This window comes from Ixodes scapularis, unplaced genomic scaffold (assembly GCF_016920785.2).
Source record: "Ixodes scapularis isolate PalLabHiFi unplaced genomic scaffold, ASM1692078v2 PGA_scaffold44__24_contigs__length_19508400, whole genome shotgun sequence".
NCBI classification, from domain to species: domain Eukaryota; kingdom Metazoa; phylum Arthropoda; class Arachnida; order Ixodida; family Ixodidae; genus Ixodes; species Ixodes scapularis.
Window position 1 is genome coordinate 10,046,994 of NW_024609873.1, and position 25,313 is coordinate 10,072,306.

The 25,313-nt window shown below is 45.4% G+C and overlaps 2 protein-coding genes across 2 annotated transcripts in view; both read left to right on the top strand.

Moving 5' to 3' along the window:
- Window positions 1-15,062, top strand: part of LOC8028483 (organic cation transporter protein-like) — a 109,472-nt gene extending 94,410 nt beyond the window's left edge. The window contains exons 10-11 of the mRNA XM_040205960.2: window positions 12,058-12,191; window positions 14,999-15,062. Of these exons, the coding sequence (XP_040061894.2) occupies window positions 12,058-12,191; window positions 14,999-15,062 (198 nt within the window). The remainder of the gene's footprint in view (window positions 1-12,057; window positions 12,192-14,998) is intronic.
- Window positions 15,063-17,474: 2,412 nt separating this feature from the next.
- Window positions 17,475-22,404, top strand: LOC120836874. Its single transcript, XM_040205963.1, has 4 exons — window positions 17,475-18,697; window positions 18,802-20,522; window positions 21,231-21,588; window positions 22,188-22,404. The coding sequence occupies exons 1-4, from the start codon at window positions 17,475-17,477 to the stop codon at window positions 22,402-22,404; spliced, it is 3,519 nt and encodes a 1,172-aa protein (XP_040061897.1).
- The last annotated feature ends 2,909 nt before the right edge of the window (window positions 22,405-25,313 follow it).

Here is a 25,313-nt window from a genome sequence, read left to right on the forward strand (position 1 = left end):
GTCGTCAAAATAATGTCCGAAAACCTTGGATTACAAATGACTTATACAGGCGTATTAAGATAAAAGATAGAATGTACCATAACTTTCTAAAATGTAGGAACCAAAATCTTCTCATCGAATTTAAAAAAAAAAGAAAAACAAATAAATGGAACTCCGAGCTTAAAAAAGCAAAATCCGAATATTATCAAAATATATATTCAAGGATATACAATGACCCAAGAAAGATATCGGAAACTGTGAACGAAATTACTGATAGGAAAATACGTGTACAAGGAACGGAAGGTGTCGCTGTCGACGGCAGGAACGGGAGTGCACAAAAAATGGCGAATCTAATGAATCTGCAATTTGTTGACGTTGGTTCACCACCAGAACACGAAGACACTTCGCAATTCTGTGTCACAGACGAAATGACCTCCTTATCAAACACGATAATACTATTACCAACTACGCGATATAAAGTAGAAGGGCTTATAATTAAAATTAAAATAAGGCCGCAGCTGGCGTAGACGACTTCAAGCCAAGGCCTGGCGAATAAGGCTCCCAACGAATATCTTAGATCTTGTCGCATGTAATAAATCGTACTCTAGAAACTGGAATATTTCCTAACAGACTGAAAACTGCAAGAATTACTCCAATTTACAAGGGTGGCGGGGAACATCTACAGAATTATAGACCAATCTCTATTTTGCCAATTTTCTAAAAAAATATTTGAAGAGGTTATAAATTCTAGACTAGACATATTTTTACATGCACAATGTAATAAACAAATGTCGATATGGCTTTCAAAAATCTAAATCTGCAGAGCAGGCACTTGTAGAAGTAAAGGATAAAATTATATACAATATTGAAAATAGATTATACACCTTAGGCTTATTTCTAGATTTTAGAAAATCCTTCGATATGATCCAACATGACATATTTCTATTTAAGCTTCAAAATCGCATGCAGTATGTTTATATTAACAACAATTTTTCTAATACAGTTAAAATAAAGTACGGTGTTCCGCAAGGGTCTATTTCGGGCCTCCTCTTATTTCTTATTCACGTGAATGATATCACAAATATTTTGGGATCCCTTGAGCTTGTCATGTACACAGATGATACTAACCTGTTTTTTGCTCGCCTCTAAAGCGGCCTTAGAATCCATGACAAATAATTATCTTGACAATCTATCAACGTGGCTTCAAAATAATAAATCGCAACAAAAAGTAAAAATATATATATATAATTTTCACTTCCGTTAATAGGTGCGACAACACTAAGGTGACAATATATTTCGAAAATAGAATTATAGAGGAGGTTACAGAACAAACATTTCTTGGTGTGTGGTTCAAACGGGAGTTAAGTTGAAACACGCACATAAATAAGCTGAGCTCTGAGCTATCGCGAGCCATCAGATGTATTTATAAAATAAGAAATTTCATACCTTTGTGGCTAAACAAATATATATATTAAGCTTTATTTTACTCCAAACTGTGTTATTGCGTTTTAGTCTGGGGCAGGACATCGGCAACCAATTATAACAGGTTGATCATCTTACAAAGAAAATTCTGCGACTATTTAAAAATTATAAAGGTAAGCCTCAAGATCTCCCCACTGAACCGCTATTCAGAAATATGGCCTACTGAAAGTGACTCAAATTTTTTTATTTTAAATTGTTACAGATAATACACATATAAACTCTTCGCTATTCCGCCAGAAAACAGAACATATCACACACTTGGGGGAATAGAACCAGACTACCTCCAAAAATATGTACCAATTACGGAAAACAATGAACAAGCTTCCATGTCGCCAAAATTTTGAACAATACAGAAGATATAATAAATTTCAACTGCAATATACTCCAATTAAGAAAAAAGAAAAAAGAAAAAGACACTTCTGGTGGGCAGTGACATTGTGTTCTGACATGTGTGTACTGTCTACTTATTAAATGATGTCCATATTTCGCTTTTGAATTGTTAAAATATGTTTCTGACTTATTAGTTTTTAGTATTCTTTGCTGAAAAAACTATCATGGGATAATTCATTCATCCTGTTTTCTTTTTTGTTTCTAAGTTGTATAGGATTTTATAGTTTCTTTTTTATAGTTTTCGTGTTCAAAAATTTATGTACCCAACACTGCTGCGTTAGAAATGTAAAGGGGACAGAGCCCTCGTCAGGTTTCTGTCCGCTTTACACCTTTACTCCTTTAGTCTCTGCCACCTCCCAGTCAACCGGGAAAAGAAAGAATGAAAAAGAAAGAAAGAATATACGTAGTTCGTGGAAATCAAAGAGTAATATAGAAGTAATTTTACACTTGTTGGAAAGACATAACGGTTTCTAAAAAGGAGACCAATAGATTAACAATTTTGTTTTTGTATGGACATAATCAACGTGCTCATTCCATAAAATGATTCAGTGAAAAGTACACCCAGTGTTTTTATCGACTTCACCACCTCTAGTGTTCATGAGCCTAAGGATATTTTAAACGATTACGATATTTGTCTACTTAGAGGTCAAAAATAGCACACATTTCGTCTTTCCAGAGTTTATTTCTGGTCCATTTACTTTGGTCCACAATTCAATGTTTGAAATAACTCCTATTGCTTTCCTTTCTATGTCTTCTGCTGTGCCGCCTTTAGTAAAGATAGTCGTATCATCGGCATAAGACACAAGGTTTGCATGCGGTAGGCAATTTTCAATGTCATTTATGAAGATTATAAAGAAGGCTGGCCCGAGCACACTACCCTGAAGTACACGAGTTTTAATTTTCTGAATGGTTGAAATATAGTTATTATTAAAGAACTGTGTACAACACTCTAGGTATGACATAAATAGGTCTAGAGCAGTTCCACATGTACCGCAATTTTGTAGCTTCATTAACGAAATTTTATGATTAATTAAATCGAACGCTTTGGAGAAGTCAATAGTACACCCATCATGAGTTTTTTATTCTGAAAATGTTCTACAATTTGTTGTTTTTGTATTTACAGTGCTGATTCAGCTGAGCGATGTTTTCGGAAACCGTGCCGACTATAGAAATAATTGAAAATTTTCTAGGTAAATTTGAAGCTTTTTATGAATGATTTTCTCAAGACCTTTAGAAAATGGATGACAGAGAAAAAAAGTGAAAGCTGCTTACAACTCCCGGTAACGCCGAATTAGAGCGCAGCTCTTGAGGAGGAGGAGGGAAGGGCACTGTGGGGGGGGGGTTAAAATAACCAGGGGGGGGGTCACGTGACCTTGGGGGGTCACGTGACCCCCAATGCCGATGATGTCATACACTGACGTCACTGATGACGTCACCAGTGACGATGACGATGCGGGTACCGATGACGTCATTAGTGACGTCACTGATGACTTCACCAGTGATGATGACGATGACGATGCGAATGTCGGTGACGTCATCAGTGATGATGACGATGACGATGCGGGTGCCGGTGACGTCATCAGTGACGATGACGATGTGGATGCCGGTGACGACATCAGTGACGTCACTGATGACTTCATCAGTGATGATGACGATGACGATGCGGATATCGGTAACGTCATCAGTGATGATGACGATGACGATTAGATGCGGATGCCGGTGACGTCATCAGTGATGATGACGATGACGATGTGGATGCCGGTGACGTCATCAGTGATGATGACGATGACGATGTGGATGCCGGTGACGTCATCAGTGATGACGATGACGATGTGGATGCCGGTGACGTCATCAGTGACGATGACGTCATTGGGGGGTCACGCGACATCGGCGGGGGTCACGTGACCTCAGGGGAGTCACGTGACTTAGGGGGGTCACGTGACCTCGGGGGGGGTGACGTGCCCCCCACGAGGTCACGTGACCCCGGTGGGGGGCTCGCGCGGTGCATTATGGGACATTTCCCATGATGCACCGGGGTCACGTGACCTCGGGGGGGTCACGTGCCCCCCCACGAGGTCACGTGACCCCGGTGGGGGGCTCGCGCGGTGCATTATGGGACATTTCCCATGATGCACCGCGCGGTTACACCGACGCCGACGCCAACGCCGACGCCGACGCCGACGGCGACGGCGACGCCGACGCCGCTCAAGCCAGAAACGGGCCCCTAAGAGCTGCGCTCTAAAAAATCTGTAGTTATTAAACGTATTCTTGTCCCCGCCTTTAAACAAAACGACAACATTAGCACACTGCATCGCTTTAGAAAAAAACACCAGAAGAAAACGATAGATTAAATATATACGTTAAAACCGGTAACACTATGTCGAGAGTATGCTTAATCACTTTGATGTTAGTATCGTCTACATCCTGACTCCTGGAGTTTTTCAGGTTCCTAAAAACTGTAAACACTTCATCCTCATCAGTAGGGCTCATAAAGATGGAAGCCAAGCAAAATCGTTGATGGATTCCTTCCGTGGGATGGAATTTCCATTTATATGGAACTGCATAAGGTTTCTATATCGTCAGCTTTCTGACCTGTGACTTTTGTAACTACAATATATTATGATTTGTGGGGTGAGCAGGCAACGCGGATAGTCTGAACGCGGTCACGAATGACATAGAGGACTGTCTGCATGGCTTGCTATTGTTTCGTAGGTTATCCAGTATTTCTCCAGAGGGTGCTCTGTTGTGGCGTAGACCGGGGACGGTTTCGCAAAATATTGCAGCAATGGCTGAAAAGGTGGATGTACGGAATACCAGTGAGCATTGCTTCTAAGTTCAAACCAACGTGGGATAACCTCACAAAGTGTGGCCTTATATTTTTTCAGTATCGCACTCTCTCTGTTTTTACTCTTTATTGTATTAGTTTCGACGATTCCGAAAATTGTAATAACTGAAAAGAATCACCTAAAAAGAGCGCGTGCATGTCTGTTCATTTAAAGGCAGCGCTAGTAAGGAATAGAAAAAGAAGGACTATAATAAGATCAATGCCTAAAGGATCATCATCATCATTTATTAAAACCTTGAAGGCCATTGCTGGCATTACACAAGGTGGGTGTAACTGCTGAAGAAACATATAAAGGAACAAACAAAAAAGTGGGTTACATGCTGGAAAACATTGTTATATAAAGCAGCAAAAACAGAAGAAAAAAAAACACTTAAAACATTTTTAGGGAAAAACAGCTGATGAAACAGAAAAATACCCAAATAAAACATTTCTATAAACACGAGTTGACTTTACTATTAGTGTAAATGCAGATGGATGGTCAGTTGGGATATGAAAGTATTATAATCTGTCTGGGTCACGATACTGTTAGGCAGGCTATTCCAGTCCGTTATTGTGAATGGCAAGGTGGAGTAAAGAAACGAAACTGACGATGCGAAAATTGGACAAACTTTACAGGCGTTATCAATGCGAGGAAATATACGAGTGGCTGGGGATAATAGTGAAGTTCTGATGTCATGGTTATGATAGTAAATCTTGTGAAAAAGAGAAAGGCGTGATAATTTCCTTCTGGTTGAGAGGAGATCAAGGTTAGCTTTCATTCGTAAAGAAGTGATGCTGGTGTCTCGTGAGTAATCTGAAAAAATGAATCTGATTGCGCGATTTTGAAGTGCCTCTATCTTTGTTATCAATGAATGTTGCCAAGGGGACCAGATGGGTGACGCGTATTCAAGTTGCGATCTTACGAGTGTAGTGTAGGCTAGTTGTTTAACTGATGATGGTGCTAGTTTCAGATTCCGTCGAAGATACCCAAGAGAGCGGTTAGCATTAGACAGGACGTGTGTTATATGCGTGTTCCATGAGAGATCGTCAGATAAGTGAACACCCAGATATTTGTAAGATGGACACTTGGTAATTACCTGGCTGCACATGGTGTAAGTGAAAGAGAGAGGACTATGAGCACGCGTGAAGGAAACGAGATTTGTTTTAGAAAAGTTAATTGTCATTTTCCACTGTTTACACCAGTCGGCTATTAGGTTAAGGTCAGCTTGTAGGGTTATGTTATCGTTCAGGTTAGATACAGATCGGTAAATTACGCAGTCATCAGCAAAAAGTCGAATACAGGATGTTATGCGATCTGGTAGGTCATTTACAAATGTTAAAAAAAGCAGAGGTCCGAGAACACTCCCCTGGGGGACTCCGGATGACACAGGAGAATAAGCTGACGACTGGTTGTTAATAACAGTATGCTGAGTACGATTGGTTAAAAATTGTCCTATCCATGATGTTACGAGTGGATGAATGTGAAGTTGGCTTATCTTGAGCATGAGTAAACTGTGGGATACCTTATCGAATGCTTTAGAAAAATCAACGAATATGGCGTCTTTCTGTATGTTATTATCGATGTTACTGTGTATTTCATGAACAAGTTGTACAAGTTGCGTTTCGCAAGAATATGATTGTCTGAACCCGTGTTGGTTTGGAAAGAGGATGAGGTTATTTTCGAAATGCTTCATGACATTTGAATATATTATGTGCTCAAGTAGCTTGCAGGGGACACTGGTTAGAGAAATAGGACGATAATTTGATGGTGAAGTTCGATCCCCCGATTTGTGTATGGGGACCACTCTGCCAATTTTCCAATCTGTAGGAAGCTCGCCGGAAGACAAAGATTGTTGGAAGATTATTAACAAAAAACGAGCTGAGTGTAATTTAGTGTTTTTCAGTAATTTGGAATTAATTTTGTCGTCCCCAGAACTCGACGACAACTGTAACCTTTCTATAGAGCTTATGATACCTGCATACGTTATTTCAATGGCAGCCATGGGAGTGTGATATGCGTTGTTAAGATGGGGCATGCTACTGTGGTCATCTGTGGTGAAGACTGAGGTGAAATAGTCGTTAAGACAGTTGGCGCTTTCTTCATCCGATAATGGCAACCGATCATCGCTCATTAGTTGTACAGGTCTAGACGTTTTTGGATTAATTACCTCCCAGAACTTTTTAGGTTTATTGCGAAGAATGTTTACTAAGTCATTGTTAAAGAATTTTGCCTTCGCCTCTGTAATAGATTTCTTATAAATTTTAGCAATATCATTGTACTGTTTCCAAGCGAGATCGGTAGTCAGTTGTTTGGCGCGGCTAAATAGTCGTTTCTTTTTTCTGTTTAGTTGGTTAAGCGTTTTTGTGAACCAGGGATTTGATTTGTCGCAAGTTATGTTTATTGATGGGATGTAAGTGTCGGCAAGGTATGCAAGTTTATTTCTGAAGAGAATCCAGTTTTCATCAACTGTCCTGCTCATACAGCCATGCTGAAAACTATCGAAAAATATTTCAAGCTCATTGTTAATTGCGGTGTAATTAGCTTTATTATAGTCTTTAATGGTTTTAAAATATGGTGATTTCCGCTGAGTTTCAAATTCAATGTTGAAATGAATTACGTCGTGGTCACTAATGGGTGGGTGGTATGTTATATTTTTAACAAGTGTAGTGTCAGTAGTGAGGCATAGATCTAAAATATGACTTGTTCTTTGGGTTGATCTGGTAGGTTGAGTAATCAGCTGCGATAGATTAAATGTGAGACATGTGTCGACGAGTTCTCCTGAAATATGAGTCGAGAACGAAAGAGTATCCCAAATGATGTCAGGACAATTGAAGTCGCCTAAGAGAATGCATGATGCGTTTCGGGATTGGTTGAAGATGAAAGAGAGCGCGTCATGAAGCTTATCAAAAAAAACATTAACAAAGTCGGGCGGTCTATAGCACACCCCAAGGAAGATACACGCGGAGGGGGAATGCAGCCGTAGCCATACCATTTCAAGGCAAGTAGGAATTTGAACAAAAGAAACTACAATATGATTCCGTACAGCAATTAGTACTCCACCCCCACGTCGGAACTCTCTATCACACCTATAAATATTGTAATTAAAATTCGTGGGAAACACTTCAGAGTCTTTTATGTCAGGTCTTAGCCATGTTTCCGTTAGGAAAACAAAGTCGGCAGCACAAGAGTCAGTTAATAAATGAAGGTCTTCACGCTTTGGCAGTATACTTCTTATGTTAGTGTAAAGTACAGAAAAAGAACTTTTTTTTTTTAATCTGGGGGCACTGGGGTGAGTCTCGATCACACAGATGTTATGGATGCTTGTCTTCCACAACCCTCTTGCTTTCAGGGTCATAAATAAAAATCTGCGCTCCGATCGAAAGTTTGTTAAATTTTAGTTTAAACGGTTTATTTTGGGGCCTGGCAAACTGTAGGAGTTCTCGACGAGCTTCACGCACGGCAGGGGAAAAGTCTTCGCCTACAGAAAACGCGGTACCCTTGAATTTGTAAGCTTTCCCTAGTATTAGGTCCTTTTGCTTTGTTGAGCAAAACTTCACAATGATGGGGCGTTTTTTATTCGGGCCGAAACGACCGATCCTGTGGGCGCGTTCAATGATACCAGGTTCTAATGGTAAACCAAGTTGTGCAGAGCAGATATCGAGAACAAGCTTTTCTGACTCAGCCCAGGTCTCCCCCTCTTTGTCTGATGATCCATAAAAAAGCAAGTTTGAGCGCCGCTGTCTGTTCTCGCTATCCTCGCAACGCGTCCCCAGAACAGTCAACTCACGCCTGACGTTTGACAGTGCTTGAGTAGCTGCGGTGATTTCTTCTTTTACATCCGGTATGACAGTCTGGTGTGTCTCAAGGGCTGCCACCCTAGCTGATAATGATGCAACAATAGCGTCACTTTTGTTTAGGTCTTCTCGAAGTTGTTTTAGAGTGACAAGCACTTCAGCCTGACCTTTCTCGAGGCCTTGAACACTGGACACTACAAGATTTAGTTGCTTTTCTTGTCCTTTTGACATTGGTCCAGGATTTTCCTCGATGTCACCGGAAAGGAGTAGCTGTAGAGCTCTAATCTTCTGAGTTACAAAGCAATGGACAGAAACAATGAATGTGTACGCTTGGGTCGGGCACGACACCGCAATCAAAAATAGGTTATCGTCTTTGTAACATTCAAGGTGTGATGGACCAACCTGAAGTAGAGGGAACCGTAAGGCCAGCATTCCAATGGCGGTGTCGTGCCTCGAATGACGGTTTGGTGGAAGCCAGTCAAGCGGTCCCGCGCCTCTTATCGATGACCATGGTTGCACGCTCAAAACCGAGTGGACGTCCGTTCCTGGCGAAATGGTCGCCGCGAAGAAGGCTGGCTGGTAGGTGCTCGTCTTGTTCAGCGCTTCGGGCTCCGGAGCGATGGTAGTCGTCGTTCCTCGTAGTGCCCTCGGCGCCGTTGACAGCAAGGTGGACAGCAAGGTGGTCTGGAACACCTGAAGTAGAGGGAACCGTAAGGCCAGCATTCCAATGGCGGTGTCGTGCCTCGAATGACGGTTTGGTGGAAGCCAGTCAAGCGGTCCCGCGCCTCTTATCGATGACCATGGTTGCACGCTCAAAACCGAGTGGACGTCCGTTCCTGGCGAAATGGTCGCCGCGAAGAAGGCTGGCTGGTAGGTGCTCGTCTTGTTCAGCGCTTCGGGCTCCGGAGCGATGGTAGTCGTCGTTCCTCGTAGTGCCCTCGGCGCCGTTGACAGCAAGGTGGACAGCAAGGTGGTCTGGAACACCTGAAGTAGAGGGAACCGTAAGGCCAGCATTCCAATGGCGGTGTCGTGCCTCGAATCCTTGCAATACCAGCAAACATTAATTAAGGTGGTCACTGCAAAGTCAGATAGAACAACTTAAAGAGGTTATCGCCCACAAAATGTTCCTTGATTCTTCACTCCCATCCCCTCTCCCTAAAATATAATTAGCACTGGTCCCACCTCAGTGGGTCTACATTAGTATCTTTTCCATAGTTCATTACTCTCTCTCTCCCTCTCTATCTCTCTTTCTCAAAGATATCCTCTCTGGTCCCGAGACAGTAGTCTTGCCGGCAACTGTCAGTATCACAGTGGTTATACCTGTGGATAGATTGCAACCCCTTTGTAAATAGGACTGCGCCCGTGAACAGGATCGGCATGAGAATGTCCAAGGTCGGCTCTGTTCGTCTCCTCATGTAGACAACCTTCCCTCAACGGAGCCAGACAAGTTTAGCGCACGGGCGAGTGTCCAACTGGCGGTCCTTCGGTGTGAGAGAATGGTTGGGTACGGTGCACTGGTATACAGCCTCAATCGGGGGCAGGAGGTCAAGAAAACTTATCGGATGGCGAGTTCTGTGACAATCATCGTTACCCCTCACACTGGTCAAAAGACAGAGGCGTTTTCGTCACCTCGGTGAACCACAAGCGAGTTCTTAGAACCAAGCGCCTTAAAACTTCTTAAAATCTCATATGACGGGAGAACACGGGAGAATACAGTGACATGCTGGCGCCATCTATGCGATGACCCTGGAACTGCATTGAACTAGAGCGAAGGTTTGGCAGTATTTGCGAGGTTAGGAGTACGTACTTATGAAAAACATATGTTTAAAAAATTGAAAGAAATCTTTCAACCCAAGAAAGAAAGAATGATGCGCGAAAGAAGTTGAAAATATACGGGATCGCTCACTGTTCCACTGCTGCCCGATTGGTGGTGCGAGTGTGTCCTTTCGTCGTAAGAGATCTGAATAGATTTGAAGGCACTTGGTCCTAAGAAATCGCAAGTTTGTGAACGGGCCTTTACAAGATGACCACACAGCCGCTCTCGGCGGCTGTGTTTTTACTCTTCAGAGCAGATATACGTGGCTGTGATGAGCACAGAAATGTCGCTGCAAATGGAATAGTGCCGACTAGTTTCGTAGTCTAAGAATATTAAAGCAATATATATTTCATTTCTGGTTCGTTCAACTATGTGAAAAAATGACAACCAAATTGTCAACTTTCTTAGTGGAAAGTCAGGTGCGGGTTCTATGGGACATCGGAAGCTTCAAGGTATTCCTACCCATCTATCCATGGACTATTAAGGCAAAATCAGAATACAATAAACAATTGTTGATCAGTGTTTGTTTTCCATCTATAAATGATTTTGTAATAATATTTATGGGGTTCATTTTGTCCGATACAGCGGGCTATCGTATCAAATATAAGTGTATATGCAAGTTCAACTAATCGCACTCTTCTTCAGCGTTTTATCCGGTAAAGAAACTTGCCTCCCAGATGTTGAAACATAATCTGTGTATCGCACGCTCTCATTCTGCAGGTGACATTACTGCTAACATGAATGCTTTCTTTTAGACATCCGTAACGTCCCTCAGACATTCCAGGAGTTGCTCTGAACATATTTAACAGCAAAAAACTCACGGTAGAGGAGCTTCCAAAAACATCCGTTATTATTGAGGCCGCCAGTTCCATTGCGGTCAAGCCAGCATATTTAAACCCAGGGTTGATAGACAAACCTAAAAGTGGATTATTCCACTTTTTTTTTTACAATAATGCAGAAAGGTAATATACCAAAAACTTGTATCCAATATATTTATACCGTGCGGGCTATCAAGTAAAAAGTGAGAAGGAAATAAGAAAATGTCGTTTTTAAGAAAATCGACTTCAAATATTTCAAAATCTTAGATTTTAAAGCGTTTGGAGCTGAATATATCGTGTTTTGCAAAGAGTACTAATACAAAACGCACATTACCGAATAGTCTATATTTATAGCTATGCACTGAAACTTGATGTCATTATCTTGAATGGTTAGTTTACTAGAATAATTCGAATTGGAGGCGAATTTGCTCCAGGGAGCAAGTTTGCTATTTTACCCGAAAATAACAATAAAACTTCAATATCACTGTTTTATTTATATAAATGGTTTATCGCATTCCTTGCATTGTAAAAATATATTAGCCGTCTGCGTAAAGTAAACTGTCTTGAAACTATGTTCAAATTTGCGAGAAAGCAAACATCGAGTTTCTTTGCATACTTGACCTTTTGTCTTTCGGGTTTCTATTTCTATGAAACTGTTTCGTTTTATTTTTTTAAAGACACCTTTCTTCGTCACAAGTATTGGGCTGCAGTATATAATTCAAGAACATCTGAGAATCCTCCCTTCCCATCCCCGTGCAACTCCCCGGAAAAGTTTGTCGAATTCTAAATGAAACCATCCAGCGAGAAATTGAAGTAACGTGTCCACGTCCTGAGACCACAAGTCACGTGACGTCCGTTTCCATGAGGTGGCTCTGGGGGTTGTAGTTTGCGCTCAACAGGTTTTTATGCTGCACCGCTTTCGTGAGCTTGATCAAGCTTGTATAATTTTTCAGGGAGACGCCACGCTACCCTGGGTTCCCAACGTGGTCGCTGCCGTCCTTGCCCTCATCAGCGCGTGCTTGGTCGTGTTCCTTCCAGAGTCTTTCCAGAAGGTGCTCGAAGACACGTTCACCAAGGAGGATAAGAGGTACGCCTGCCTTGTGCGGTATAGTCTCGCTATGCTGTTATCTATTTCACCGCACACTTGAATAGAATGTAAATCCGAAGCCCCTCGATAAAATTCACGCTTCGTGTTTCATTTTAGTAAATATAACCATTGTTGCGCGAATGCGCGAAATATGTTACATGATCGAGTGCTGCTCCGCCTTCTGGTTCTAAGGTCTGCTCGTGCACGGGGTTCGTGCTCTGGCGCGTTTGACTCGTCTTGCAAGAGCAAAATAAACACATTAATGTGCTTGAGGTAATCGCCTTGAGATTCGGTCGGCACTGCTCATGTGGTGAAACTCTTTGTTTTACACATCACTGGAGCAAAAGTTATGCTAAGATCGCGAGGCCGAAGTATTTGCCGAAACCGTGGGAAGCGCTAATGTAGAGCTCGCGCACCAGCTGGATCATCTGGTAAAAGCTCGTGCCCTGTACCCTTGCCTGTGCTCAACGCTTTTAGAGCGGATTCTTTGTCTCCACCCGCGTTATAGACAGAGGGAATCACCAACTGCCTCATAGAAAACCACAGATAAACAAGCGCAGGTTTGCCCTAAATTCAATCTGGGTATCGAGGCGCGTACCTTGTATCACTGAATACTGCAACGGGCCCCAGCTGACGGTGTGAAAACGCAGATTGTAAGCTTATCATTCGCGATCTTCGCACCGCCAGCCTTGTGCCTATTTACCAGCGGTAACTTCGCACCACCAAGCTTCTCACGCGCTCCAAGTCTTTCTAAAATTGATTATTCAGTGGCTTTTATGGACGCTCAGCAAATTTCTAATTCGAGGCCTATGTTTGTTTAACGAATTAAAATGTTCACGAACGAACCTTCGATAATTATCTATCTTATTGTGACGATAACCCTCCTACATTAGGGACTTTTGACAAACCGTTACCGCGTTCCCCGTACCGCACTGCCGTATCATTTTAAGCGTGCTTATAAGCGCGCGCCCCACGGTCATGGTGTCGCACATGTGCGCGTATAAAATTATTGCTTTAAAGGCTCCGGCAGTCCGGTACGCGGAACGCGGTAAGGATTTGCTAAAAGTACCTATTATGTTTCCCTGGCCACATAGCACACCTGAACAGAGCACCGTATTGTAACTTCTGCGGCGTAAGAAAATAACCTGTAAAGCCTAACAGTAGATGTTGTATACACATTAATAATTTTAATTCAAACATATTTATTAAAAAAGTCACTAAATTTAAATTAGTGTGACTTACGCAGGATAGTTTTACGGCAACGAGGACATGATATAGGTGGATAACTGGCACAATAAGTTGAGTAAATAACTGAGATATGTTAATTAACTTTTTGATTAGGTAAAAAGAACATATCGTTTGAATTCCAAACTTGCTGAGCATCAGCTAAAACCAATCAACTAATGTTTAGTACAAAAACATCGAAGCACTTGTAAAGCTTGGAAATGCGCTAAAATTTCCATTCGCTCAACAGGTGAAACGTGGCGTTCAGAAATCGCAGATGAAAAAATTGTTATCTGTATGTTAGCACCTGCAGCGTTGCGCAACACCTGTTCCACGTGTGGAACTCTGAGTGCATTCCCGCGCTTCACACGTGATTTAAGTCTTATAAAAAATTAATCGATATAGTGGTGTTAGCTGACGCTCAGTACGTTTCTAATTTGAATCATATGTTTATTTTCATGAAGTAAAAAGTGAACTAAGAAATTTAGTTAATCATCCGATTTATCGTGAGAATTCTCCTCTTGTATAATGTCACCCTGGACGTGTAATTCACTTGCAGAGGCCGCAGTTGACTACATTTTACGATTTGCTTAAAACAAATCTGTTCGGGATGAACTGAAACACCTAATGTGTTGTCTCGTCCGTTCTTAAACTCTGATGTCGTTGGTGTTTTTATCAAACCATATCAGTCCTCCCTGCCACTCTGCCCCCCCCCCCCCTCTCCTCCCCAATCGCCGGATCTTTCGCATTTAGAAAGTATACGTATTTTTGTCTTTTTTTGTGTGTGTATGAAGCTAGTGCCGTGTTTATCGCGACTGTGCGCTGTTTCAGTTACTGAGACCCCACAGATCCAAGTAACACGTTCAGCCGCCCGGTACAAGCGAAATGGCAGAAGTGCCTTCTTCACCTAACGCCCTGCTGATTGTTTTAATACAGGGTATATTTTATAAGCCGAATTCTGTGAGAGGATCGTCATGAGGAAGTGTTATGAAGTTTAGGTAAATGGTCAGCTAGAACGAAATTATGTACCAACTAGCTCAACTTCAGCCTGTTATGAAGAACCGTCATGAACGACTGTGACGTCACGTGACACCATAGCACCACCGTCACGTGACATGACGTCATCATTAAACTACTAGGTCGCGTGACGCCATGGTGTCACGTAAAGTTACGAGGTCACATGACTCGCGGACGTCACGCGACGCCATGACGTCATGTGGCACCTTAATTGCGTGTGACGTCACATTCATGTGACCTTATGACGTCACACACACAGAGATAGCATGCGCCCAACACACAACACATTTGTTCCACTGTCTCTGTCAGGATGGTGAATCGAGTGTAACTCTTTTTTGTTTTTGTTTCGCGTGGCTTTTTATTGTTTTCGCAAGTCAATGTCCGCAAAAACAATAAAAAGACGCTATAGAAAAAGAAGACAATCGTTATAGTGATGGAATATAAAATGAAGGTATTTGAGGCGTGCAAAAACTGTAAAGAAATAGCTCACTAATCGAAGAAGTCATTTTTGCTATTAAGAGCAAAACTGCTGTGTTCCTTAACGACCCTGTTTCATTGGTTTACAGAAAAACGTCGGGGCCACCAGAAGAAACACCAGATATCTACTCGATTGAAAGGAGTCACCTTTAGTAAAACAAAATAAAACAAAATACAAGAATATTGAAGAAGAAATAAAAGAATTGGAAATCTCGTGTTTTACCGCCCAATTAAGTTTATTTTTGTTATTAGTATTTTAAAACGTGTCCGTAGAGTGAAGTACAGGGTTGGGCAGAAATACTCAAAAATGTATTTGGAAATAAAAATACTGGGATACTTTAAATTAGTAGCTAAGATACTGATACTGAAATATATATGTAAAATTGTATCGCAATAAGTATCGGAAATACATTTTAAATAGAGACAAAAAGTATTTGGAAATACAAATACAGGAATACATTTTAGGGAGGGCAGAAAAACAAACACAGAAATACTGACACTGCAATACATATTTCAAATTTATTTGAGACCAAATTGGATGAAGCATGGAGTTGGGAGTGGAAGTTTTTGATCCTGAAATTACTTTCCCGTAGGCTTGTAAGTTGACACTTTGCCTTGAAGGTAGTGATTTCGGGCGACGAGGAGTCTTCAATGGGCTCAGAAAAACGTTCGATCAAGGACTGACCGTGGTCCTTTCCCTGACATCCTGTCTGTCTGACGACGGACGCGAAAAGACTTCGACCTCTAAATAAATTGTCTGTCATCCTAAATCCCATCAAAGCGTCACCACGCCCCTGTCAAATAAGGACGCAGTTAATTTTCTCTGTGCCTCTCTCTCTTGCTGGTGTCGTTGAGAGAGGTTGAAGTCCTTTGTTGGGTTGCCGCCGATGTGAGGATGGCAACCCCCAATTCCGCCTTGGCCAACGGAGATGAAGTGGCAGAGGGACACTTAGGTGAAGGTTACGAATAGATATATATATGATTTATTTACATATATAGTTACGGACTGGGTTACAGATCTTAGGAGCTACGCGAGACCTCTCGGAATCCTGGTGGCGTCTTGCCCCCTCCGATGCTCAGCGTAAAACTCCCTTCCTCTTTCCCGCGCGCCCCCAAAATTCCAGGGATCGTCCCCACTTTCTCGGGCGTCTGGTCAGCATCGCTTGTCACCTCGCCGGGTCGCTCCGCACCCCCCGCCGTGTCGTTCCGACCCGGCGGTTCTTCTCGAAGACTCCCCACATTTCCAACCCTGGTGCCCGAGATTCGGGTTACTTCGGAATTCGTTAATTGTCGTCGCGTCCGGGACTCGTAAACCATTGCGGGCCCCCTGTTTTCTTTTGAGCCCGTCACAAAAAAAAACATACAAGAATATATATACAGAACACAGTTTCCCCGAAAGTCCTGGGACCTAACAGGGGTGCGGAGCGACCCGGCGAGGTGACAAGCGATGCTGACCAGACGCCCGGGAAAGTGGGGACGATCCCTGGAATTTTGGGGGCGCGGGAAAGAGGAAGGGAGTTTTACGCTGAGCATCGGAGGGGGCAAGACGCCACCAGGATTCCGAGAGGTCTCGCGTAGCTCCTAAGATCTGTAACCCAGTCCGTAACTATATATGTAAATAAATCATATATATATCTATTCGTAACCTTCACCTAAGTGTCCCTATGCCACTTCATCTCCGTTGGCCAAGGCGGAATTGGGGGTTGCCATCCTCACATCGGCGGCAACCCAACAAAGGACTTCAACCTCTCTCAACGACACCAGCAAGAGAGAGAGGCACAGAGAAAATTAACTGGCGCAGTCGGCAAGGATTCCGCCACCGCATTTCGGATGAGAAAGCTGCCTTCATCACAAGGGACACCAAGAGCTTTGCAGGTGAAGATGACGAATGACTGGGACTCGTCGCCGTTGGAGTGACGAAGTGAAGCTGCGACCCTAGAAGGACGTCGAGTGTCTGACTGTCGCCGAAGGCGTGACAGTGGGCCGCAGGAGTTCCTTGGGAGCAGACACCTCAACGTCCGACCGTCGCCGTGAGTGCGGCGTGGGGTCAAGAACACCAGACGACGTGGAGTGCCCGGCAGTCACCGGAGGTGTGATCAGGAGCCGCAGGAGCTCGCCGGACACAAGACGGCAGGCCGTCGCCAGGGTTGCGAAGAAGGCCAACGAGATCGTCGGAAAGTGCTGAATGTCCGTCTGTCGCCGGTGGTGCGACAGCGAGCTGGAAGAGCTTGACGGATACGGAAACAAGCATCCAATCGTCGTGGAACTGCGACGCAAGGTCGACGAGACCATCGGAGAACGTTGACTGTCCGGCTGTCGCCGCAGGTGCGACGAGGAGCCGTGGAAGCTCGCCGGAAAAGAGACGTTCGACCGTCGCCGCAGGTGTGACGGGAAAGCAGCTGGGGATTGCTGCAGACGCTGTTCCTCAAGATAACTGATCCGCACAGTTCCACAAGTCGGCAGCGGGCAAGCCTGGTGCAGCTATCCGGGACTAACAGCGGCCCGTGATCGTGGCGAACACGACAACCAGGTGGGAGGTCCCTTTGTTGTTCTCCTCTGGGCGTCATGTTGGGTACGCGAGCAACCACCAAGAAAGGCCAGTCGTCTGAAAGCAGTAGTGAATTGGGGGCAGAAGGGGAGTCCGATATGGACAGTAACGTTTTGCAGCTCCGAAAGGAACTAATGGAGTTGGAGATAGAAAAGCTTAAACTAGAGATGGAAGTGGCTAGACTTGCCAGGGCGCAGGACGTCACGTCGGGAGCCAGCGCTGCGCGAACGGAGGGGGACGGGGTACTTAGGTACTCGCAGATTGTAAGGGGCGTATTGTCCAACATGCCAGAGGCCGAACCGTTGGTGCCTTCGTGGTTCTCCGGGGTGGAGAGTATGTTCAATAGCCTTCACGTGCCGGAAAGCATCAGGGGCGCAATGATCCTCCCTTTCCTCACGGAGAGAATGAGATCGGTCGCAAACCGAATCGCTGCTGACGCGATGCCGTCGTACGACGACTTAAAAGGAGCGATGCTTGAGGAGCTTCAACTTGCTCCAGCGGAGTATCGGGAGCTGTTTTACAAAACTAGAAAGGACGAAAAGGAGTCCTGGGGACAGTTTGCATCTCGGCTGGGCGATTTTCTTGGATATTATTTGAAAAGTAGCGAGGTGACATCTCTGGAAATGCTGAGGCAGCTGCTGATAGCTGATCAGCTTAAGCGCACGATGCACCGAGACACGAGAGCATATGTCGACCTGAGCGAAAAAGGAAAATGGTTACCGCCCGCAGAAGTGGCCAAACTTGCGGTAAACTATGAACGAACGCAGAAGGAATCGAGGGCCAAACAGGGGCCACCTTTCCCAAATCGCGAGGGGAATGAACCGAGTCTGAAAGATAAAGGCGTGGCTTCTGGTACAGAGAAAAGAAGCTGCTTCGGATGTGGGAAGTTGGGGCACATTTGGGCCAGCTGCCCAAAGCCTAAGGATAAGGTTCCTAAAGGCGGTACCGTTGCTGGTGTAGGGCGCGATCGCAAGGAACAGCTACGGAGGGTGGTGGCAAACGAGAGGGACATCGCGACAAACACTCCTATTGGGTCACGAGTCCAATTGGTCCCGTTGGTATCCGAGCATAACAAATTCCAGGGGAGGTTGGATTCGGGGGCGGATATCACGGTGATCAGGCGGAGTGTGATCCAAAGTGGGAGCCTTGAAACTTCGGGACCCATTGTTCTCCGCGGAGCCTTCGGTCAGTCAATAACAGCTGACTTGATGCACGTGCCGCTGCGGGCCGACTGTGACGAGTACGACACCGGACCACAGGTTATAACCCTGTGCGCGGTAACAGAGGAGCTGGCTGAGGGAATTGATGCGCTCATATACCCGACGTGTACGATGAACTCCTCAGGGCGAAAGCCGAGTTTGAAGCTGAAGCCGGTGATCTGGGCCCCGACCTGCCCGAGGGGCTCGGGGGTGAGCCAGTAGACTTTGAGGAGAACGAAATTCAGGCCGAGGTGCAGCTCGTGGCGAGTCCGGCTGATGCAGGAGAAGGTACAAGCGTAACAGAATTCCGCAGAGAGCGGCTCAACGACGAATCACTCAGGGATGCCTGGAAGGAGGCTGAAAACGGGACACACGGTATGGTTGTGCGCGAGGGGCTCCTGTATCACAAAGATGACGTTGATGGCCGACATTGTGAGCAGGTTGTGTTGCCGGCGTCCAGGCGCGAAAAGGTGCTCGAGCTGGCGCATGACTCCCCGTGGGGAGGGCACTTTTCGCAGAAGAAGACCAAAAAGAGAATAAAGGGCGCGTTCTTTTGGCCAACGATGGCTCAAGATGTCAGGAAACACTGCCAGTCGTGCCATGCGTGCCAGGTAAAGTCGAGGGCAAACGTACTGGATAGAGTGCCGATCACACCGCTCTCGCGGCCTGTGCTACCATTTCAAACAATCTTCATAGATTGTATCGGGCCGCTTGACCCTCCTTCGGCAAGGGGTCACCGGTACGCGCTTTGCATAGTCGACCTGTGTACGAGGTGGGCCGAGGTAGTCTGTCTGAGATCATTGACGGCGCAAGCAACATGTGACGCATTGGTGGGTGTGTTCGCCAGATTCGGAGCGCCACAACTAATCTGCTCGGATCAGGGCACAAACTTTGTGGCAAAACTGACGCGACTGCTAACAGAGCGGCTGGGGGTGGAGATGCGGTTCTCGACTCCAGATCACCTCCAGAGCAGCGGTCTAGTTGAGAGGTGTAATGGGACCTTCAAAGCCATGCTGCGTCATGTAATTCAAGATCACAGAGGGCAATGGGACAAGTACGTTCCATGTCTATTGTGGGCGTATCATGAGGTACCCAATGAAACGACAGGCGTGTCACCGTTCAAAATGATGTTCGGCAGAAGTCCAAGTGGTCCACTCACTCTACTGAGCAAGCACTGGACCGGAGAATGGGCGGCTCCCGTGGGACTTAACTCGTCCACTCAGTCGTACCTCCTGCAGCTTAGAAAAAGAATGAAAGAATACGCTGAACTGGCGCAGGATAATACAGTGGTAAACCAGCAGGCTTACGCGGCACGGTACAACTTGAGAGCCAGGGTCAAGTCCTTTGCAGTAGGAGACCTAGCGCTGATCCTAGAGAAGGACTCTAGCGGTAAGTTAAAAGGAAAGTGGATCGGTCCGGTAAAGATCGAACAGCGGGTCAGAGAGCACAGTTATGTTGTGAAGCTGCCGGATGGAAGGGAGCGGCTTGTACACGCGAACAAACTAAGGCGGTACTACGTTAGGATGATTGCAGTGGGCGTTGTCTTTGACGCTGACGATGCGTTCGGCGCACTGGAGTACGTCCCTGCGCGAGAGTCCGGCGGGGCCAATAATGAGCCTCAAATTAATCGCGCCGCACGCCTGACTGAGAAGCAACACAAAGACCTAACCAGCTTGCGGGCTGAATTTAGTGGCGTGTTTTCTGATAAGCCAGGACAGTGTAAGGTGGGCTGGCACAAGATCGGGATCGTTGCGGGGACAAAGCCCAAGCGGACGTATCCGTACAAGATTCCGATGAAGCTCAGAGCAGAGGTGGATCGACAAACAGACCAATTGCTGGACTGGGGTCTCATCTATCCAGTCGAGAGTATGTTCAGCCACCCGGTGGTGTGCGTCATGAAGAAAGACGGTACGGTAAGAATGTGCGTTGATTACCGGTGCCTGAACTCGATGACCGAACCTGATGCATTTCCCATGCGGGCGCCGACGGAATTACTTTGGCAGGCAGCCAAGGCGAACTTTATTTCGGTCCTGGATATGACTCGGGGATACTGGCAGATCCCTGTAGAGCCCGAATCCCAGGCATGCACTGCCTTTGCGACATCTCGGGGTCTGTATGCCTGGCGAGTGATGCCCTTTGGGCTGCGTAACTCCTCTGCCACTTTCCAGCGAGTGATGAATCAGCTGCTTGCGGCCCACTCCGCGTACGCATGTGCGTATGTTGATGATGTGGCAGTCTTCTCTGAGACCTGGGAGGAGCATATGACTCATCTAGCTGGAGTACTCAGAACAATCGGAGAGGCAGGGCTCACCGTCAACCTAGAAAAATGTCAGTTCGGCAAAGATCAGGTGAAGTACCTGGGTCATGTAATTGGAGGTGGATCCCATTCTCCGGACCCCGAACGCACTCGTGCCATGCGGGACCTAGAGCGACCGACTACAAAGAAAGAGTTGAGAAGTGTTCTGGGCCTTTTCAACTACTATCGTGACTATGTACCGCATTTTGCGGAACTGGTGCTCCCACTGACAAAACTAACAGGTAAGAGGGTGGCAAACCAGATTCCGTGGTCCGCAGATGCGGAAGCAGCCTTTAACGCCACCAAGGGGAAGTTGGCCGAGGCACCCCAACTGGCCGCGCCAGACCTGATGAGAGAGTTTGTCTTGACGACAGACGCGTCCGAGTTTGCGGTTGGCGCCTGTCTCTCGCAGGAGAATGGGGAGGGGAGGGAACAACCCATAGCTTTCCTGAGCAAAAAACTAACCCCGACGGAGACTCGCTGGGCAACAATCGAACGAGAGGCGTTCGCGATCGTGTGGGCGCTATCGAAACTGGAAACCTGGCTTTTCGGGGCTAAAATTAAGGTGGTCACGGATCACAATCCACTGAAGTACCTCACCCTCACATCCCCGAGCAGCGCGCGACTCACGCGATGGTCCCTTGCGCTCCAGCGCTACGAGATAACTATATCGCATATTAAGGGGTCAATGAACCAGTGTGCGGACGCGTTGTCTAGGCTTAGAGTTGCGACCTAGAGACGGCGGGCCTTGAGGTATGGCTCCGGGCTGACATGACGTTCGGTGGAGTGATCTCTAGGGCCTCCCATATGAGTTGTGCTAACCATATAATATTATGTGCTAGTGCTAATGCATCTTTTTTTTTTTTTGTGTGTGTTTGTGTTTCCGTGTTTGCTTTTACTACGAATGTACCGGAAGGGTAGAGCTTCATTTTGTAATACGGGAAGGTTAGAGCTAATCGCCGTTCCAGGCTGCACGGTGAACACTTCGCGTCTAGGTCCTGAGACTTCGTGTTTTTGTTTTGGTGTGTTGCTCGTTCTTGCAGCCCGAGCAACACAGTTGGGGGGGAGATGTTAGGTCCCAGGACTTTCGGGGAAACTGTGTTCTGTATATATATTCTTGTATGGTTTTTTTTTGTGACGGGCTCAAAAGAAAACAGGGGGCTTGCAATGGTTCACGAGTCCCGGACGCGACGGCAATTAACGAATTCCGAAGTAACCCGAATCTCGGGCACCAGGGTTGGAAATGTGGGGAGTCGGCGAGAAGAACCGCCGGGTCGGAACGACACGGCGGGGGGTGCGGAGCGACCCGGCGAGGTGACAAGCGATGCTGACCAGACGCCCGGGAAAGTGGGGACGATCCCTGGAATTTTGGGGGCGCGCGGGAAAGAGGAAGGGAGTTTTATGCTGAGCATCGGAGGGGGCAAGACGCCCCCTCCGAGAGGTCTCGCGTAGCTCCTAAGATCTGTAACCCAGTCCGTAAGTATATATGTAAATAAATCATATATATATCTATTCGTAACCTTCACCTTAGTGTCCCTCTGCCACTTCATCTCCGTTGGCCAAGGCGGAATTGGCGGTTGCCATCCTCACATCGGCGGCAACCCAACAAAGGACTTCAACCTCTCTCAACGACACCAGCAAGAGAGAGAGGCACAGAGAAAATTAACTGACGCCCCTGTCAATATTTACCACATGACGTCACGCTGGAATGAACTGGTATTCTTTATCGGTAGGTGTGGCCTTGAACACGAAACTTTAACACGTTGCTATATGAAAGGACAATACATACTTTCGTTGTAGGTTACCTCGTTGAAGGTCGTGCAGGGTTCTCGAGAATGGTGAACCACCTGAAGCATCCTGGAACACATGTCTTATCTTCTGTTGCGGTTAAAAAAACGATACGGTGGCATCCCCGTTGTGAAGGTCCTTTCTGCTGACCCTCCGCCACCGACGCATAGATTGCAGTCATCAAGTTTCACCTTGCATACTCCAAATAGAGACCTCGTGGATTGCAACCTGATATTGCCGGCAGAGGTGCGAGCTCTCCGAGAAACAGCGCGCTCGAGACAAGCCGCAGGAGTATGAAGTCTGGTTCGGCGCAGCGAGGCCACGTCTGACCTCCTTCCAGAGCAGCGGGTCACTTTCACGTTGACTGATGACGTACCCTTGAGCCGTGCAATATTACGGGCGCAGCCGCAGACGCATTCGTATATCTATTGAACTTCACTGCGCGAGTTATCCTACTATTTTAAGTCAACCACCACCAGGCTCGTGCTGCAACGGACTCTGACTCAGCTTTGCTGGATGGGTGTACTGTGTACGCTAAGGCAAGAGAGACGGTTAGCAGCGGGCTTTGGATGCCCGCAAACAATGACTCAAGAAATTCCTACCTAAGGACCTGCGGCACAAGATGCTCTGACTCCACTCCTGGCACGCCACCTGGTTCGAGTCCCCGACTGCGCAGCAGTTCTCAGAAGGGAGAAGAGGACGCATAGGAAAATCGTTTGGAGAATCGGAAGGAATTTCGGTCAGCATGGTAACAATGCCCCAACATCTCCTTGACCATGGTGCCCTCAGAAGTAAAAAAAAAAAAAGCGTTTGGATGTTGTTTCTTTTTCTTAAGGGAGGAGGGAGTACTTTATTTAGCGATCATCGGGAAGGGAACTGAGAGACAAGGATTTCTGGAAAATTATATACAGGTATTTAGAAATCCATTCAGCATATCGCTTCAAAAAAAGCCGTCGGAATTAAATCTGGGCCGGGACTTTTTTTATCGTCAAGGTTAAGCAATAAGGACAAGATACCTTCTTCAGATGTGTAGAGTTCATCGATTGCTGGTATGCCATCTAAATTTTCAACAGGAGGAACATAATGGTTATCAGTGGTGAACACAGAAACAAAATTACTATTTAGGCCTTCAGCGATTACGGATGCTTTTTGTGTTAAAGTACCATTTATTAGGAAACTGTTTGTCATCTTTCGCTTCGATCGAAAGTGTCTCCAGAATTTTTGTGGCGATGATACGAAAAAGTTTGGAAGTGTATAGTTGAAGTACCGTGCCTTAGCTGAGGATATCATTTGTTTATGGATTTGATTCAGTTCAAGAAGGCGGTATTTGTCTGTTGATGTGGATGTTTTTTTCTTTTTTTTCTTTCGCAGTCTTGAAATTCTACGGCCAGTTTGGATTATCTCACGTGTAATCCAAGGATTCTTTTTGTTTATTTTTTATTTTTTGTTGAAACATATTTAGTTATGCAATCGACTACAATCTTCTTGAATGAGTTCCACAAGTCATTCGTACGCGCATTTTCTGTTTTTGAAAGCAAGCAAAATAAATCGAGGGAGAGTTCGAGATGATCCAAGATGGAAACATCATCTGCATTCGTGAAGTCGTATACAGAAATAGTAGTTGTCAAGTCACGATTGTGCATTGTTAGGGGAAAAGAGGCAACAACCATCTCATGATCGCTGATACCATCGCAGACGTCTACATCACTGTCGTCGGATAACTCGTTGCTAATCAGGACAAGATCAAGTAGAGATTGCGAAGAACCTTGAACTCTTGTGGGTTCGCATACAAGTTGGTCGAGATTAAACGTAAAGGCGATATCAAGTAAAGCTTCTGCACTTTCCCTTTCATCCGATCCTGGATGCACCATTTTCCAGTCGATGTGAGGTAGGTTGAAATCGCCAGCAAGAACGATCTTATTGTGATTTTTCACATGCAGTAAAAGGTACTCTTTTATATCTTCCAAAACAGACGCGTCAGCGTTTGGGGGTCGATAAATTCCGCCGACTATTACGCGTGTGTTATTAATCTGAATAATGCACCAAGCTGACTCCTGCTTTTTGATATCGTCTAAGCGAGCCTACTGAAGCCCAGATTTTATCAAAAGTGCAACGCCTCCCCCTCTGGTTGGTCGATCATTTCTTAGTATTGCGTAGTTAGACAGAATTATTTGAGAGTCGTTCATCGATAGGTTAAGCCATGTCTCAACAATAATGACTATGTCCGGTTCTCGTGTAAGAAGAATTTGCTCTAACTCGGTCGTTTTGTTCACAATGCTTCTAGCGTTTATATTAATTAGGTGCAGCTGTGATCTTTTGTTAGTTAAATGTCAATGTCTTGAAGGCCCTGATAGTCTGTATCTCTCCCCTCGTACTTCGTCCCAAGCGTATATAACCTGTTTATTATAATCTTGTCGAACCTCAATTTGATTCGTTCACTTTTTGCTCGTTCGGTCTCTGAACTTTCCCATAAAAGTTGTCGGATGTTCTGAACACGCTTTGAGAAGTCTTCACTTATTTTGATGCTAGTATTCTTGAGTTTGAATGTATTTTTAAGTATAAGTATTTTCTCT